Here is an 18,889-nt window from a genome sequence, read left to right on the forward strand (position 1 = left end):
AGATGTGGAGGCTTTGGAAAGGCTGCAGAGGAGGTTTACCAGAATCTTGCTTGGATTAGTTGGTATTTGCAACAGGGAGAGATGGCACAGACTTGAAATGTTTTCTCTGGAATGCCAGAGGTTGTGAGGAGACCTGACACAAGTATATAAAATTATGAGAGGCATAGATAGGGCAGGCAGTCAGAAGAAGGGTCTCAACCCGGAATGTCACCTACAGTGCCCTCCATAAAGTTCTGGACAAAGACCCATCATTTATTTATTTGCCTCTGTACTCCACAATTTGAGATTTGTAATAGAAAAAAAAATCACATGAGGTTAAAGTGCACAATGTCAGATTTTCTTCAATGCCATTTTTACACATTTTGGTTTCACCATGTAGAAATTACAGCAGTGTTTATACATAGTCCCCCCATTTCATGGCACCATAATGTTTGGGACACAGCAATGAATGTAGTCATGTTTAGTATTTTGTTGCATATCCTTTGCATGCAATGACTGCTTGAAGTCTGCGATTCATGGACATCACCAGTTGCTGGGTGTCATCTCAGGTAATGCTCTGCCAGGCCTGTTTTGCAGCCATCTTTAGCTTATGCATGTTTTGGGGGCTAGTCCCCTTCAGTTTTCTCTTCAGCATATAAAAGGCATGCTCAATTGGGTTCAGATCGGGTGATTGCCTTGGCCACTCAAGAATTTACCATTTTTAGCTTTGAAAAACTCCTTTGTTGCTTTAGCAGTATGTTTGTGATCATTGTCTTGCTGTAGAATGAACCGCTGGCCAATGAGTCCTGAGGCATTTGTTTGAACTTGAGCAGATAGGATGTGTCTATACACTTCAGAATTTATTATGCTACTAACATCAGCAGTTGTATCATCAATGAAGATAAGTGAGCCAGTACCTTCAGCAGCCATACATGCCCAGGCCACACACCCTCACCACCGTGTTTCACAGATGAGGTGGTATGCTTTGGATCTTGGGCAGTTCCTTCGCTCCTCCATACTTTGCTCTGATATGTTAATCTTCATCTTATCTGTCCACAAGACCTTTTTCTAGAACTGTGTTTGCTCTTTTAAGTACTTCTTGGCAAACTATAACCTGGCCAACCTATTTTTGCAGCTAACCAGTGGTTTGCATCTTGCAGTATAGCCTCTGTATTTCTGTTCATGAAGTTTTTTGCGGACAGTGGTCATTGACAAATCCACACCTGAAGAGTGTTTCTGATCTGTTGGGCAGGTGTTTGGGGATTTTTCTTTATTATAGAGAGAATTCTTCTGTCATCAGCTGTTGAGGTCTTCCTTGGCCTGCCTGTCCCTTTGTGATTAGTAAGCCCACCAGTGCTCTCTTTCTTCTTAATGATGTTCCAAACAGTTGATTTTAGTAAGCCTAAGGTTTGGCTAATGTCTCAGTTTTATTCTTGTTTCTCAGTCTCATAATGGCTTCTTTGACTTTCATTGGCACAACTTTGGTCCTCGTGTTGATAAACAGCAATAAAAGTTTCCAAAGGTGATGGAAAGTCTAGGGGCTGAGAGCTCTCTTATACCTGCATTAAGGAGGCAATTAAACACACCTGAGCAATTACAAACACCTGAGAAGCCATGTGTCCCAAACATTATGGTGCCCTGAAATGGGGGGAACGATATATAAACACAGCTGTAATTTTAACATGGTGAAACCAAAATGTATAAAAATACCCTTTAATAACATCTGACAGTGTGCACTTTAACCACATGTGATTTTTTTTTCTATTACAAATCTCAAATTGTGGAGTACAGAGGGAAATAAATAAATGATGGGTCTTTGTTCCAAACATTATAGAGGGCACTGTACATAAGTGCCATTTAAAATACTTTTGGATAGGCATGTAGAGATGCAGGGAATGAAGGGATAAGGGTTATGTGCAGGTAAGTGATGTTTGGTCAGAGATGAGTGATGGTCTTGACATTATGTTTGGTACAGACATTGTGGGTCGAAGGGCCTGACCTTGTGCTGTGCTGTTCTGCTTTCTATGTAATTTACCCCTTGCAAAAGCCTGCTTCACCCACAGTTCCCGACCTCTGTTCCCGACCTTGACTCGCGTGACAAGAAACGCCACTGAAGAGGTCAGAAATCATCACAATTGAAATTTCAAAAGGAAAGTCACATATTATTTTCCCACATGACAGCAGGAGACAGCCACCATAAGAGATCTGGCAACTGATTATCTGATTTAACATGGCTATTGCTGTTCAGTATAAAGGGTCCTGCAAATTAAACAAAGTTGAGACAGAGAGTTGTTTTCAACCATCGTTACTCAAGGAATTCTATGAGCCGAAAGTCTTAAAAAATAGGAACTAATTTATTTGTGTTAAAATATTTATAAGAACAACTGTACTTTGGGTCTATTGGATCATACTTTGTCTTTCACCAGGCTACAAGCTACACTAAGCCCACACACAGTTTTTGTCTGCCAGTGACTCGATGATTCCTTAATTTAACTAATTAGATTCATTTAACTATTCTACTCGGCAAGACTCAAATAAAACCAACAACAGAAAATGCAAATATCCCAGAGAATCGTAACCAAATATTATAATCACAGTTGAAGGTAACAAAAGAATCCTGTAAGAGAAATTTTTATTTTCCAATATGACCATAAATGCTTGTTGAGAATTAGTGTGTTCGCTTGTCGGGAAGTGAACAAGAAACCAGCATAGACACAAAATGCTGAAGTAAAAGTCCTGTCCCACTTTCACGACCTCTGCCGAGTTTGCCCTTGACTCATACTTGCAGCATGGTCGCCATGAGGTCGTAAGTAAGTCGTAGGTAGGTTGTGTTGCTAGTCGTAGGTACTCGTGGCATCATGTAGGTCGGGGCGTTTTTCTAGCCTGATGAAAAATGTCCACGAGCAAAAAAGGTTGTGAATTAGGTTGTGAAAGTGGGACAGGCCCTTAACTCAGCGGGACAGGCAGCACCTCTGGAGAGAAGGAATGGGTGACGTTTCGGGTCGAGACCCTTCTTCAGCATTGTGGATTAAAAAGAGTAAACTATTTAATTTATAAAAAAACATGTTGTAGTGCAGTCTTCGTCTGCTTTCAGGCTATTAATCTTCAATGCAACATAATTACCACAACAACTGTATAAGCAGGTGATTAATTGCATGCCATTTTATTTACAATATGCATTCAATAAACTATACTTACAGGAGTTGTGTTCTCGGTTTTTAACTTTCACGTATGAGGTTGGAATATTACCTCTGTTCATTACCAGAAGGGTGAAGAGGGAACTGATAAATAATATTTGCACTTGTTCTTCCTACCTGAGGATCTGACAGACGGGAGATGTCTGGATAAAGGTAAAACTTTATTCCCTCTGAAGCTCCAGGTAGAGTCACTCCTCGAATCAACAAAACCAGCAGCATCAGGTAGGGGAACGTTGCTGTTACATACACCACCTAGGAACAAAAGGTACAACATATTAGCTCTGCCTTTCAACCATTCTCCAGTGAAACCATAATAGGCTAATATTCCTGGACAAGGCCCACTGAGTAAATTTCAGCCCACAGTCCCTTTGGTCTACACACACCTTTTGTGGATAGGGCGGCTGAACAAGCTAACTCTTCAGTGTATAAAATCATGAGAGGAATAGACTGGGTTAGATGCACAGAGTCTCTTGCCAAGAGTAGGTGAATCGAGGACTAAAGGACATAGGTTCAAGGTGAAGGGAAAAAGATTGAATGGAAATCCGAGGAGTAACTTTTTCAGACGAAGGGTGGTGGGTGCATGGAACAAGTTGCCAGAGGAGATAGTTGAGGCAGGGACTATCCCAACGTTTAAGATACAGATAGACAGGTACATGGATAGGACAGCTTTGGAGGGATATGGACCAAACAAGGGCTGGTGGGACTAGTGTAGCTGGAATATGTTGGCCGGTGTGGGCAAGTTGGGCCGACGGGTCTGTTTCCACACTGTATCATTCTATGACTATGACTGATAGTTGCCTTTCTAGGTAGAATAAGCTTTCTGCTGAAAGTGGGCTTTGGGCCACATGTCCTGAGGTCTTAGACGGTTCAGGCACTCCAGAGATGTCACCTGACCCACTGAATTACTCTAGCGCTCAAGGTTCCAGCATCTGCAGTCCTTCACAAGGTCCTGACTGCGTTTCACAGCTTGCTGATTGTCATAAACGTTTTAACAGTATTAACTCTCATTAAAAATATTGGCCTGCTTAGAAAACTATTCAGAATTTAATTTAGAAAATGCATTTTGCTAAAAATACTTTAATACATCAACGAATAAATTAAAATATTTTAAAAAATACAGCAAATTACATAAAACACTTACACTCACTTACTTTTCCATGGGGTTGGTGACCCCACTCAAATTAATGGAGTCTTTAATCTCTTGCCCTTTCTGCCTACCCTAAAGATGAAAGCTAGGTGCAAAATGCACAAGAGTTTCCTCAGGGAATCACTGCCCCACCACTGATCTCAGTTGCGAGTCTAACAACAGAACAGACAGTCAGATACACTGGCATCAAACCTTTGGCAAGCAGTGGACATCTGTGTTTGATGGCACAGGAACGGAAATTTGAGACTTCTTGGTGTATCAACGTCTAATAGCTGGAGGTTCCCTTCACAACTCCTGGCTGTCAAGTCAGTGAGTTCCCTTCACAACTCCTGGCTGTCAAGTCAGTGAGATCCGGCCTATAATTATCTGCTGCCTGTTCCATCTCATGCATCATCTGCTGTGTTGGCAGACACAATTAAAGTTGTGGTTGTGTGTGTTTTTTTTTTCCAAAGATAGCTTCACATAATTCACAATTCAAAAAATGCCTGGACTATGTGAAGTGATATTAGAAAAATGCAAAATTCTATTACACGTGTTATGTCATTCAGAAATGCACGGCTACGGCTGTTCAGATTACGAAGAAAACCCGCACATTTTTGCCCCGTTCTCCTTTAAACAGAAAAGTCCATTGCCAAAAGATTAATAGAGGCACAAAAGAGTGCCGGTGCTGCAATCTGAGCAAAACACAAAGTGCTGGAGGAACTCAGCGTGTCAGGCAGTACCTGGGGAAGAAATGGACAGATGACGTTTTGGGTCAGGACCTTGCCTCAGACTCTTCAAGCTGTCTGAGGAAAGATCTTCACCAACACAACGCTTGTCCATTCCCTCCCCAGATACCGCCAGATCCATTGAGTTCCTCCAGCACTTTGTGTTTTTGCCAAAAACAAAATCTACAGTTAATGGCACTAAATATTACACACCAATGTTACTCTTGTAAACATCTACAGATGCACCATAGAAAGCGTACTGTCCGGTTGTATCACAGCTTGGTTTGGGAATAACTCTGCCCAAGACCACAAGAAATTGCAGAGAGTTGTAGATGCAATCCAGTCCATCACCCAAACCAGACTTCCCAGCACTGACTCCATCTACACTCCACACTGCCGCAGAAAAGTAGCCAACATTATCAAAGTCTTGTTTCACCCCGGTCATACCTTGGGTATATGCAAGGAAAGAATTTCTCTGTGACTTGTCACATGTGACAATAAAGTATTAGTTCATTCATTCATTCTCTCCCAGCTCCCATCCCGCAGAAGGCACAGAAGCTTGAAAATGCACATCAGACTCAGGAGCAGCTTTTAAACCACTGTAATCAAGTTCTTGAATGCTCTTTTCAATGGGCAGGGTACTGTCTGATTAACCTAATTGTGGACACTGGACTTGGTCTATGGAACTGGTGCACTACATTAAGAACTATATTCTGCATTCTGTATCGTTACCTTAGTTCTATCTATTGTGTTTAAGTTTATTGCGTATATGTATGGCATACGGTACATGGATAAGGACAGGTTTGGAGGGATATGGACCAAGCGCAGGCAAGTGGGACTAGGGTAGCTGGGACATTGTTGGCCGGTGTGGGCGAGTTGGGACGCAGGGCCTGTTTCCACACTGTATCACTCTATGACCTGTCTGTGTGGATAGCATGCAGAACAAAGCTTTCCACTGTACTTTGATACACGTGACAATAATAAATCTAAACCCTAAACCGAAACCACCCCAAAATTCCGTTCCATTGACTTCAATAGATTCAGTTTGGATGCACAGTACTATTGTAAAGCATATTCAATCAGCATCAATTCTTCTTGTGGACTACTTATAGAAACACACTTCCTACACTTCTCATTAAAACTTACCGAATAGTGAAAGGCCTGGATAGAGCGGATGTGGTGAGGATGTTTCCACTAGTGGGAGAGTCTAGGACCAGAGGTCATAGCCTAAGAGGTAAAGGACGTTTCTGGACCGATCTGTCTTTGGAGCAGCCATTTAATAGCAAGTAACTATTATTTCTGCACTATTTTAATGACTTATCGAAAACTCCATCACAATGTTTACACTCCACCACCATTTTGGGATCATGTAGCCTGCAGCTATGTTACCATCTGATAATTCCTTTTAAGGTTTTAGTGTGAGGATATTCGATTCCTAAGCTGATGCTTGTAATTTTATCATGTTACAGTGTGGCTAGACATCTCATCCGCATAGCAGATGAGACTAAACTTATATCGCTACCAGGATGAGTCCACAATAACTATGCCACTGGTAGCAAGAGAATATCTTTAACGTGGGGAATAGAAGCTACTTCTTAGCTTCAAAAGGTCGTAGCCTCAGAATTAAGGGACATTCTTTCAGGAAGGACATGAGGAGGAGTTTCTTTAGTCAGAGGGTGGTGAATCACAGAAGGCTGTGGAGGCCAAGTCAATGGATATTTTTAAAGCAGAGATAGATTTTTGATTAGTACGGGTGTCAGGGGTTATGGGTAGAAGGCAGGAGAATGGGGTTTAGAGAGAGAGATTGATCAGCCATGATTGAATGGCGGAGTAGACTTGGTGGGCCGAATGGCCTAATTCTTCTCCTATCACATAAACTTCATAAACTCCACAACTCATTAGGAAAATTAAATTATGGAAAAATCTTTTCATTTAGAAGAGTTTTGCCGCTGAAGCCTGAATTAACGGAGGTTTATTTCCCAGGACAGGCCTACCGGAGTTTGGAAGGCTCTGTCACAAGAGGTGGTTGAGGCACAAAATAATAGCAATAAGGCAGGTTGGATAAATATTTGTAATAAAGGAAGCTACCACAACTGTGCGAGAAAACTCAAGGATTGCTTGGAGAGCTGGCACGGCCATTCCACACGGAGGAGCAGGAACCCCCATGAAAGACAGTTTCAAGATTTCCACATTCCCAATTAGTTTAGAGATACAGCGCGGAAACAGGCCCTTCATCCCAACAAGTCCGCGCCGACCAGCAATCCCCGCACACTAACACTATCCTACACACATGAGGGACAATTTACACTTATACCAAGCCAATTAACATCCAAACCTGTATGTCTTTGGAATGTGGGAGAAAACCGAATATCTCTGAGAAAACCTACGCAGGTCACAGGGAGAACGTACAAACTCTGTACGGACAGCATCCGTAGTCGGGATCGAACCCGGGTCTCTGGCGCTGCAAGCACTGTAGGGCCGCAACTCTACCGCTGTGCCACCATGCTGCCCTTTGTATTCCAGAAATTGCAAGAACATTCATAGTTTGAAGAGGCAAATGTTACAAACCTATGGCTATTCCATACACGTACGCTGGTATCAATTGGGTATTTTGGAACATTACAAGAGGAATTTTACCAATTGCGCATGATTGTGAGAGTTGTACACGCCAGCAGTATGCAGACATGCCGCCGACAATGTATAGAACATAAGATTTGAAAATTGTTTGCCGCACATATGTGGCTATATTTTTGTGATAAGTATACTGTCCACTAATCACACACTTGTTCAAGGCACTCCTGACTTAGGAGCACTGATTTGTAGATACCGTCGAGGTAGCTCAGTTATAATTGATGGCCAAAACACAAAATGCTGCAGGAACTCAGCAGGTCAGGCACCATCTGTGGGGTGGGAACAGAGAGGAGACATTGCAGGTTGGAACAGTTCTTTGGATTGAATCAGTCTGAAGAATGTCCCTCCACTGACCATGCCTGACCCGCTGAGTTCCTCCAGCACGTTGTGTTTTCCTCAAGTTTCCACCAAGGTTCCAGCAGTTGCTTGCGTCACCATATAATTGATGGTGTTAAACAGGAGGCCACTTGTAAAGTAAGTGGTGATGATGAAGGGTTTTAGGGCAGGTCTGGTCAAGGACATTAGGAGTCCTGAACATCTCTGAGCCGAATTATCCCTAAAAACAAAGGATGGGAACTCACGTCTACTGGGAACAACAAAAGTAATTCAACAACAGACACAAAATGCTGGAGTAACTCAGCGGGGCAGGCAGCATCTCTGGAGAGAAGGAATGGGTGACTTTTCGGGTCGAGACCCTTCTTCAGACTGAGAGTCAGGGGAAAGGAAAACAAAATATATTGATGGCGATGTAGAGAGATATAAAACAAAGAAATGAAAGACATGCAAAAAAGTAATGATGATGAAGGAAACTGTCCATTGTTAGCTGTGGGCTAGGTGAAAATGAGTTTTAGACAATGAAACTCACCAGGATGCCAGTGAAACTAACACGACTAGGGAGGGGGAGGGACGGAGACCCTAAGTAATAGGGGCCAGTTGGTTCAATTGCCCATGGCATTGGTCACCAATTCCAACCGTAAGTGTAGCAAGCTGGTTTTATTTAAGTTCATTGCTTCCAAGAAATATCATTTGATGATGGACTAATAACACAAAGGCCAGCAGTTATGACCCAGACGTCTGATCTCCAATCTTGCCTGGTATGTTGGAAAACAAAATTCAGTTAATTTGACTAAATCTGGACTAAAATGCTCGTATCTACACTGACAACGAAGAAACCCTTGCTTTGTTACTAAAATGCCTGCCTTGCAATCAACAACAGGGAATGGCGAGATATTGATCAAGCGTCAAGAGTTCTTCATAGTCATTGTCCCCAGACAGAACAATGAAATTCTTAAGGGCCTGTCCCACTTACGTGTCCTTGGCACACACATTACACGACCTTGTGGTCGCGTTGAGCCGAGACGGTCCTGCGAAGGTCGGGCGCGATTACATGCGTACGCACAGCCGTCTGGAGCACGTGACGTCATTTGAAGATGGACACAAAGCTGGAGTAAGTCAGCGGGACCGGCAGCATCTCTGGAGAGAAGCAATGGGTGACATTTCGTGTCTAGACTCTTCTTCAGTCTGAAAAGAAGGGTATTGACCTGAAACGTCATCCATTGCTTCTCTCCAGAGATGCTGCCGGTCATCCATTGCTTCTCTCCAGAGGCCACCAAATTCAAGTGCAGTTTCATACCATTCCAAGCAGGGTGCAAGGCCACCAAATTCAAGTGCAGTTTCATACCATTTCAAGCAGGGTGCAAGGCCACCAAATTCAAATGCAATTTCATGCCATTTCAAGCAAGGTGCAAGGCCACCAAATTCAAATGCAGTTTCATAACATTTCAAGCAGGCTAAAACCACCATAAAACCACCATAAAAGCACGTAGAAACCACGTAAAAAAACACATAAAAACCACATAAAATCCACACTCACAGTTCAGTAGAAATTCAGTGTGTTCAGTTGATTTACAGCTCAGACTGAGAGTCGTGACCTCTCCCTCCCCCATCTTGCAGAGACTGAGCCACGTCCACACTTCCTGGTTTTATAGTCCCTCCCCCCTCCCACCGGAAGGGCCGGGGCCTTCATGGCGTGATTGTCAGGAGAGAGAATCTCAACATTTTTTAAACATTAATAAGTCTTTTATTTTTCATCGATGTGAAAAATCCTCTGACCCTGATGAGTGGAGGGGGACTCTGAGTAAGATGGCCAAAAATCAGCCGTAAGTGGTAGCGTTTTTTCTAAAATAAATATACAGCGCAAACAGGAAGTGGTCAAGATTAGACTTTTAATTATATAGATAACTACACTAAGTGGGACCAGTTGGGTCCCATGTTCACACGGGAGGGCTGGTCCCCCAATACAATATTCCACCTCTCCACCAATTCCAAGATAGCTGGCCAGTGTGGGGAGGGGGGGGGGGCTTTCTGTTGTGCTAGCACTGGTGTTGTGGGCTGAAGGGACTGGTTTCCAGAGGGCTAGTATGGACATTGTGGGCCGAATGGATTCTTTGGACTGGCAGCTCAGTTAGTTACGCCTGGCAGCTCACTAACTCAGGCCTGGCAGGCTGGCAGCTCAGAAACTGCCAGAAATTCTGCCGAAAACAGGTGAGAGACTGTGAGAGAAAAGGGGGAGAGGGTGGACAATCAATTTTAGACATTTTCATCTTTTTTTACAGTTGCAAAAGGCACACAGGTGCAAAAGGCACAGTTTAAAAACACATAAAGGGCACTCGCAGGTCAGTATTCTCAGTATTCTGTAGATTTACAGCTCAGGCTGAGAGTCGTGACCCTCTCCCTCCCCCATCTTGCAGAGACTGAGCCACGCCCACACTTCCGGGTTTTATAGCTCCTCCCCCTCCTACCAGAAAGGGCATGGCCTTCCTGGCGTGATTGACAGGAGAGAGATTCTCAACATTTTTTAAACATTAATAAGTTTTTTATTTTTCATCGATGGGAAAAATCCTCTGGCCCTGACAGCTGGAGAGGGACTCTGAGTAAGCTGGCCAAAAATCACAGCCGTAAGTGGTAGCGTTTTTTCTAAAATCAATATACAGTGCAAACAGGAAGTGGTCAAGTTTAGACTTTTAATTATATAGATATACTAGACTAAGTGGGACCCAAACACACGGGAGGGCTGGTCCCCCGATGCAGTATAGGTACTGTGGGCTGAAGGGACTGGTTAGTATGGACATTGTGGGCCAAATGGATTCTTGAGGTGGCAGCTCAGTCACTCAAGCCGGATGTGCTGGCAGCTCACTAAGGGCTGGTGGACTAACAGTTGACTCACGGCCATTCTTTGAAATTCCATTTCAAGCAGGGTGTAAGGCAACCAAATTCAATTGCAGTTTCCTACCATTTCAAGCAGGGTGCAAGGCCACCAAATTCAAGTGCGGTTTCTTACCACTTCAAGCAGGGTGCAAGGCCACCAAATTCAGGTGCAGTTTCCGACCACTTCAAGCAGGGTGCAAGGCCACCGAATGCAAGTGCAGTTTCCGACCACTTCAAGCAGGCTACAAGGCCACCGAATTCAAGTGCAGTTTCATACCACTTCAAGCAGGGTGCAGGGCCACCAAACTCAAGTGCTGTTTCCTGCCATTTCAAGCAGGGTGCAAGGCCACCAAATTCAAGTGCAGTTTCATGCCATTCAAGCAGGGTGCAAGGCCACCAAATTCAAGTGCAGTTTCATGCCACTTCAAGCAGGGTGCAAGGCCACCGAATTCAAGTGCAGTTTCATGTCACTTCAAGCAGGGTGCAAGGCCACCAAATGTTAGTGCAGTTTCATGCCATTTCAAGCAGGGTGCAAGACAACCACATTCAAATGCAGTTTCATACCATTTCAATCAGGGTGAAACCAACATAGAAACCACTATAAAACCACACAAAACACCACACTCACAGTTCAGTAGACATTCAGTGTGTTCAGTTGATTCACAGCTCAGACAGTCGTGACCTCTCTCTCCCCCATCTTGCAGAGACTGAGCCACACCGACACTTATGGGTTTTATAATCCCTCCCAACTGGAAGGGGCATGGCCTTCATGGCATGATTGACAGTAGAGAGATTCTCAAAAATGCTTTTTCACACTAACACCACTTTTATTTTTAATTGATGGGATGAATCCTCTGCACCTGATGAGTGGCGAGGAACTGAGTAAGATGGTCAAAAATCACAGCTATAAGAGGTAGTGTTTTATCTAAAATCAATATTCGTGCAAACAGGAAGTTGTCAAGTTTCCCCCAACAACGGCCATTTTTTTTTGCCGTGCAGCCTTTCAAAGCAGTTACCACCACCAACAATAGCCATTTTTCAGCAGTGCAGCCGCCTTTCAAAGCAGTTACCACCACTAATAGCCATTTTATTTGCAGTGCAGCCTTTTAAAGGCGTGGGAGTGGCGGCGCTGCCTTGCAGCTGCGGCTCGCCTGCAGTCCGTTTGTCTATTCTGTTTTTTGTTTTCTTTTGTCCTGTTTTTTACAGTTTATTTTGGTTTATTTAGCTGTGTATGTGTGGGGGGGGTGTGGGTGTAACATGTTTTTTGACTTCCTTCGGGGGGATGAGACCTTTCCTGCCGTATCCCCGTCTCCGTGTCCGTCTGCGCTGAGGCCTATCGCGGAGCTGGCGGCCTCCAACTGCGACCGACCTCGAGGCTGTGGAGGCAGAGCCAGGACTTACCAATGTGAGCCTGGCCGACTTCGGGGCTGTGGTTGCAGTGCGACACAGCTTCCGACCCGCCTTTGGAGCCTCGGAGGCTCGGCCGCGGGCCAGTGGACGACATCATCGGGAGCTCGAGTTCTGTTTTCCGGAGCTCCCGCAACTACAGCTGCGTCCGCTGGATTGGAGGACGGCAGCTTCGGCAGCTTTGACCGCCCCGGGCCGCGGAGTTTGAACCGGCCCGTTTGCGGAGCTCGGATTCAGCCGCGGGACTTACCTACCATCACCCGGCGGGTCATAACATCGGAGGCTTGGATTGCCTCAGCGCAGAGGGAGAGCAAGGAGGGAAGTGACAATGACTTTGGGACTTTAAACTGTGTTGAGTGTTTGTTATTTATTCTATGTTATGACTGCAGGCTAAACCATATTGTTTGTTTTATTTTGTTTTTGTCTTTTGTTTTGTCTCTTTTCTTATTGATTGATTGTGTTGTGATGTGTTTACCTTGTTTACCAGAGGGACTAAAGATGGAAATTAGCTACTGGCTACAATCTTGCATATTACATGTAAATGTTTATTAATATGCACTGTCCCTATACAAATAAAACTAAATTCAAACTAAATTCAAATTCAAATTCAAAATTCAAAGCAGTTACCACCACCAACAGCCATTTTTTTTTGCAGGGCAGCCTTTCAAAGCAGTTACCACCACCAACAACAGCCAATAGACACTTTTTGCAAGCTTTAGAACCAATAGAGACACTTTCTGCAAGCATTTTAGAACCAAAAGAGACACTATTTGCAAGCATTTTAGAACCAAAAGACACTTTTTGCAAGCATGTCGGAACCAATAGACACGTTTTGCAAGCATGAAAGCCAGGAGTTATTTCGGTTCACTTGGCTACAAAGTTCTACTTCCACATTTGTAGAGGTGGGGCAACCAGGAAGGAGAGCAAGGAACAGAATCATGAAAGAAAATTCCTGTCGAGATGATCTTTCTTTCTTGTAGGTGTGAGCTGATATACTTGTACAATGCAAATATTTGGACCTGCTAATGCAGGAAATCCAGGAAAGGGCAGGAGGAAATCCAAGAAAGCAGTTCCAGGAAAAGAAAGCTATAGTAACATAGAAAATAGGTGCAAGAGTAGGCCACTCGGCCCTTTGAGCCAGCACGGCCATTCAATATGATTGTGGCTGATCATCCAAAATCATTCTTGCTTTTCCCCCATAAACCTTGTTTTCATTAGCCCAGAGCTAAATCTAACTCTCTCTTGAAAACATCCAGTGAATTGGCCTCAACTGCCTCTGTGACAGAGAATTCCACAGATTCACATCTCCCTGGGTGAAAAAGTCAGTCCTAAATGGCCTACCCCTTATTCTTACACTGTGACCCCCTGGTTCTGGCCTCCCCCAACATTTGAAACATTTTCCCCAAATCTAGCCTGTCCAATCCCTTAAGAATGTTATATGTTGCTATAAGATCCTCTCTCATCCTTCTAAATTCCAGTGAACACAAGCCCAGACGACACATTCTATCCTGCATGGGACAGGGGGAAATCCAATTCCAAACTGTATAGGGAGTCTGGCTGGATATAACAAGCAGAGTCAGCATTGTCCACGCAACCCAAGAGACACAGTTCAGAATGGACCTTGTTTGATGGTAAGGTAAGATTAAACAGCCGTTTATATGTAAAAAATGTCCCTGGTGTTTGTTGGGCAATGTTAATGTGCGGGGATTGCTGATTTGTGCGGACTCAGTGGGCTGAAGAGCCTTTTTCCGCACTGTATCTCTAAACTAAAATAAAGTTTTTATAAGATCATATGATAGGAGGAGAATTAGGCCATTCAGCCCATCAAGTCTACTCTGCCATTCAATCATGGCTGACCTATTCCTCCCTCCTAACCCCATTCTCCTGCCTCTTCCCCATAACCTCTGACTGACACCTATACTAATCAAGAATCTATCTATCTCTGCCTTAAATATATCTACTGACTTGGCCTCCGCAGCCTTCTGTGGCCTCTGACTAAAGAAATCTCTCCTCATCTCCTTCCTAAAAGAACGTCCTTTAATTCTAAGGCAACGACATTTTGAAGCTGAAAAGTAGCTTCTTTTCTCTCCGCTAAAGATGTTCCCATGTTGCCAGAACATAGTTATTGCGGCCTCAATCTGGCAGCGATATAAGGTTGGTCTCATCTCCTATGGGTAATCATGTTTAGCAACACTGCAAGATGATAAAATTACAAGCATCAGTTTAAGAACCAAATATCCTCACACTAAAACCTTAAAAGGAATTATCAGGAGGTAACATCGCTCAGGATACATGAATGGTGGGATGGGCTCCAAACATCGTGGTGGAGTTTTCGATAAGACATTAATATAGAGCAGAAATAATAATTACTTGCTATTAAATGTCTGCTCCAAAGAATAGATCGGTCAGGAATGGGTGGTCAGGACAGATGTGGAGACCAGCAGGAAAAGAGGCAGAGGCTTCAGATGTGGACAAGAGGGAGGCTGGAGATTTAGGGCCCGGCCAAGATGGAAAGCTGAGATCTCCAGTCTGGCAGAAAGGAGGATTGGAAAAGCATGGGTAGACAAAAGTGCTGGAGAAACTCAGCGGGTGCAGCAGCATCTATGGAGCGAAGGAAATAGGCAACGTTTCGGGCCAAAACCATTCTTCAGACTTCGGGACTTGGAAAAGCATGGAGCAGCCAAGGAGGCCAGAGGCCTTGGGACCTGTGGATAGAGACCTGGAGACTTCAGGAGCAACCAAGGAAAGCTGAAAATCTCAGCACTGGCGAAACGTCTGGAGACCCAGAAGCAACAACAGGGGACTACAGTCCTGCTAAACAATAGAATGGAATCAGCCGTGTGGAAGAGTTGAAAAACCCATAACAATCAAACCAGATCAACGCTTACCACATCCTGTTAACAATTAACCTGTTCAGAACCAAGATTTTTTTTCACTTGTATACTCTGACCTGATTATACTTGGGGGTGGCACTGAACAGGTTAAACAGCCAAGATCTTCTTCTTCTTATAGAGTCCACACACAAAATTAGAAGTTGTTCAGCCAGAGCTGAACACACTTCTCGACATCTGCATGCAATGGTGTCTGTCTTGTCGCTTCTTGTGCTTCTTGTGCATGATGGTGGAAAGATTGGTGGAAACAGGGCCGCGACGTGAATGTTCTTTCCTTGGCCCCAACTGCCAAGGTAATGAGGGGAGTTCCAAGAACATTCGCATACGGGTATCAGAGGTTATGGGGAGAAGGCGGGAGAATGGGGTTGGGAGGGAGAGATAGATCAGCCATGATTGAATGGCGGAGTAGACTTGATGGGCCGAATGGCCCAATTCTACTCCTATCACATATGACCGCATACATATGGCATATGAACATTCCCATCCCCAACAATAGGGGAAAACCATGTAGGGGAACAACAACTGCTGTGATTTTCCACTGAGGCCCACATGGTGCCGAGTTGGAAATACATTGTGTTTCCTGATCGTCGCCATGCTGCAGCGCCTGCACAGGGCAGAAAGTGTGAGGAGTTATATTTGGAAACAAGGAACAGCAGATGCTGGTTAATACGCAAAAGGACACAAAATGCTGAACTATCGCAGCAGGTTTAGTTTAGTTCAGAGATGCAGAGCAGAAACTGGGCCCTTCGACCCAACGAGTCCTCGTCGAACAGCGATCCCTGCACGCCAACACTGTCCTACACATGCCAGGGACAATTTACAACCATGCCAAGCAAATTAACCTATAAACCTGCACGTCTTTGGAATATGGGAGAAAACCGGGGAACCCGGAGAAAACCCAGGAAGGTCACGGGGAGAACTTACAAACTCTGTACAGACAGCACCCGTAGTCAGGATCGATCCCGGGTCTCTGGCAATGAACGGCAGTAACTCTATCGCTGCACCACCGTGCTACTCCGGAGACTCTGGAGAATATGGATAGGTAGACAAAAGTGCTGGGGAAACTCAGCGGGTGAAGCAACATCTATGGAGCGAAGGAAATAGGCAACGTTTCGGGCCGAAACCCTTGTTCAGACTGAAGAAGGGTTTCGGCCCGAAACATTGCCTATTTCCTTCGCTCCATAGATGCTGCCTCACCCGCTGAGTTTCTCCAGCACTTTTGTCTACCTTCGATTTTCCAGCATCTGCAGTTCCTTCTTGAATATGGATAGGTGATGTTTTGGGTTAAGACCTAATCAGGGCTCTTGCTTAACCTTTTTTCCCTGTTGCCAGCCGGGCAACCTTGGCAGCTTTTTAGGTTGCCAAATAACAGTTTAGGTGGACATTTAAGATGGCTTGCATGACGCGTGCGATAATGTGCTCGGACGAAGCGCGCAGATACCAGTCGGAATTATACTCGATTAAGCATTCACATATTATTTCTGCTTCAAATAAAGTCACAAACTAATTCACCATTCAAGACATGATATATCCCACAATGACATGTAGCAAACATTATAAGACAGTATCTCAACTCTTTTTACACATTGCAATTAATGCAATTTCTATTAGTTCTTTCCACTTCCAAACAAAAATGTGGTTGGATTATTCAGCGTATGATCAACCTGTGTCAATAAATCCTGGACCATGGTAACATATATGCGTACGTATAGTTGTGAATGTTGCTCATTAAATAACTACAGTACTGATACTCCATATTAAGAGCATTGATTTGCCGTTAAAATGAATTCTGTAATAACATGTCAACGGCAGCAGTGACTATCGAACACTGCGGTTTTAATGTTTCACGTGTTCACGATTGAATTAATCCATCTTTATGGATTAAAACAAATAATAACATTGGGAATTAAAACACATTTGATTGCATTCTGTTATCAAACATAGTCAATGTTCGCTCTGAAGACATTTCCAGGCCAATAGGGTCAGGGAGGGGGGTGTGTGTGTGAATCAGTGCGGGGTGGATAGATGGTGGGGAGGGATGGGGGTGGGGGTGTGGGGGGTTAGAAGGCAGTCGGTGCAGAATGGATGGATTGAGGCAGGTGAATTAGTACGTGTTGGTTGGAGTAGGTAAAATTGTGAGGGGAGAGCATGGGGGATGTCAGTGGTGTTGAATGGGGGGGTTCAGTACGGGATGGATGGGGGTAGACAAAAGTGCTGGAGAAACTCAGCGGGTGAGGCAGCATCTATGGAGCGAAAGAAATAGGCAACGTTTCGGGTCGAGACCCATCTTCAGACTGTTCCACCCATTCTTCTTGAATGGGAGGATCAGTACAGGATGGATCGGGGGGAGGGGAGATCAGCGCAGGATGAATGGGGAGGGGGGGGGGTCAGTACAGTGTGGATCGGAGGGTCTGTGTAGGATGAATGGGGGATCACTACAGGATGAATGGGGGAAGGTGCAAGGTGGCAGGAGAATCAATGCGAGGTGGATAGGGTGATCAGCGCAGGATGAATAGATTGGGGGGGGGGGTGGGGAGGGGAGCACAGGGGATGTCAGTGAGGACTGAATAGAGGCGGGAATGGGGATCAGTGCAGGATGTAGAAGAGGGGGTCCCAGGATTAAGGGGGGGGGGGGAGTGGAGGCGGCGTACAAGAGAGAGAGAGAGAGAGAGAGAAGGGGGGAGAGGTGGGGAGGAAGGAAGGTCAGCGCTCCTCGGACAACATCGCCCCGCTGCCTTGGCCGTTGGGATTTCCTCGCCACCGCCTCCGCCAGCCAACAGCAAGGTGCGGGGCAGCTCAAAGATCCTATAGCTATGGTATCTTTGGTGCAGCTGCTTCAGAAGGGTCGGAGCGAATGACGGGTCCCGCACAGCGGCAGCAGCGGCCGCGACAGCGGCTCCATCTCCTCCTCCATCCTGCTTGCAAACCCGCTAACGGCGCTTTAAAAAAAAAAACCTCTCCCGCACGCCGAGGCCTTCCCCTCCCTCCCTCCTCTCGGCCTTGGCGTGCGGGTGGGTTTTTTTTTTTAAAGTGCCGTTAGCGGGTTTGCAAGCAGCGGCCGCTATCAGGGCGGGCGGGGGGCGGGAGGAGGAGGAGATGGAGCCGCTGTCGCGGCCGCTGCTGCCACTGTGCGGGGCCCGTCATTCGCTCCGACCCTTCGTCACCACGCACCTAGTATCTTTCCCACGCAATACAGCCGTCACCGCCGACACAAAACGTTGCGTTCCTTTTCTCCAGAGATGCTGCCTGCCCCGCGGAGTTACTCCAATTTTTTGTGTCTATCTTCGTACAAACCAGTATCTGGTTGCCAAGCCGGGCAAAATGACTCGGTGTTTAGGTTGCCCGGCGGCGCTTTGGGTGGTCAGTGGCACCCGGGCAACCGCTAATTTCGAGCCCTGCTAATTATATTTAGCCATGAGAGGACCATGTCACTGAAATAAAGAAAGTATCGACCACAACGTCATAGATTTTTGGTGGCTCTCGCTGTTTTTCAGTCGGTTCTACAATTTCATTGAATCTGACCAATATCAACAGTTGATGCCATCGTGATACAATGGCCATCATGTTCCATCATGGTTTATTGTACTTCACTTTACTAACACATCACTGAACTGCTTCTTACCGAGAGATCATAGAAACATAAAAAATAGGTGCAGGAGTAGGCCATTCGGCCCTTCGACCCAGCACCGCCATTTAATGTGATCATGGCTGATCATCCAGAAT

The 18,889-nt window shown here is 45.1% G+C and overlaps 1 protein-coding gene across 1 annotated transcript in view; it reads right to left on the bottom strand.

Annotated features, from left to right (window-relative positions):
- Positions 1 to 18,889, bottom strand: part of slc6a11 (solute carrier family 6 member 11) — a 186,155-nt gene that overhangs the window by 111,273 nt on the left and 55,993 nt on the right. The window contains exon 7 of the mRNA XM_033037252.1: positions 3,294 to 3,428. Coding sequence (XP_032893143.1) covers positions 3,294 to 3,428 — 135 coding nt within the window. The remainder of the gene's footprint in view (positions 1 to 3,293; positions 3,429 to 18,889) is intronic.

The sequence above is a fragment of the Amblyraja radiata genome, chromosome 18 (genome assembly GCF_010909765.2).
Source record: "Amblyraja radiata isolate CabotCenter1 chromosome 18, sAmbRad1.1.pri, whole genome shotgun sequence".
In the NCBI taxonomy this organism is placed as follows: domain Eukaryota; kingdom Metazoa; phylum Chordata; class Chondrichthyes; order Rajiformes; family Rajidae; genus Amblyraja; species Amblyraja radiata.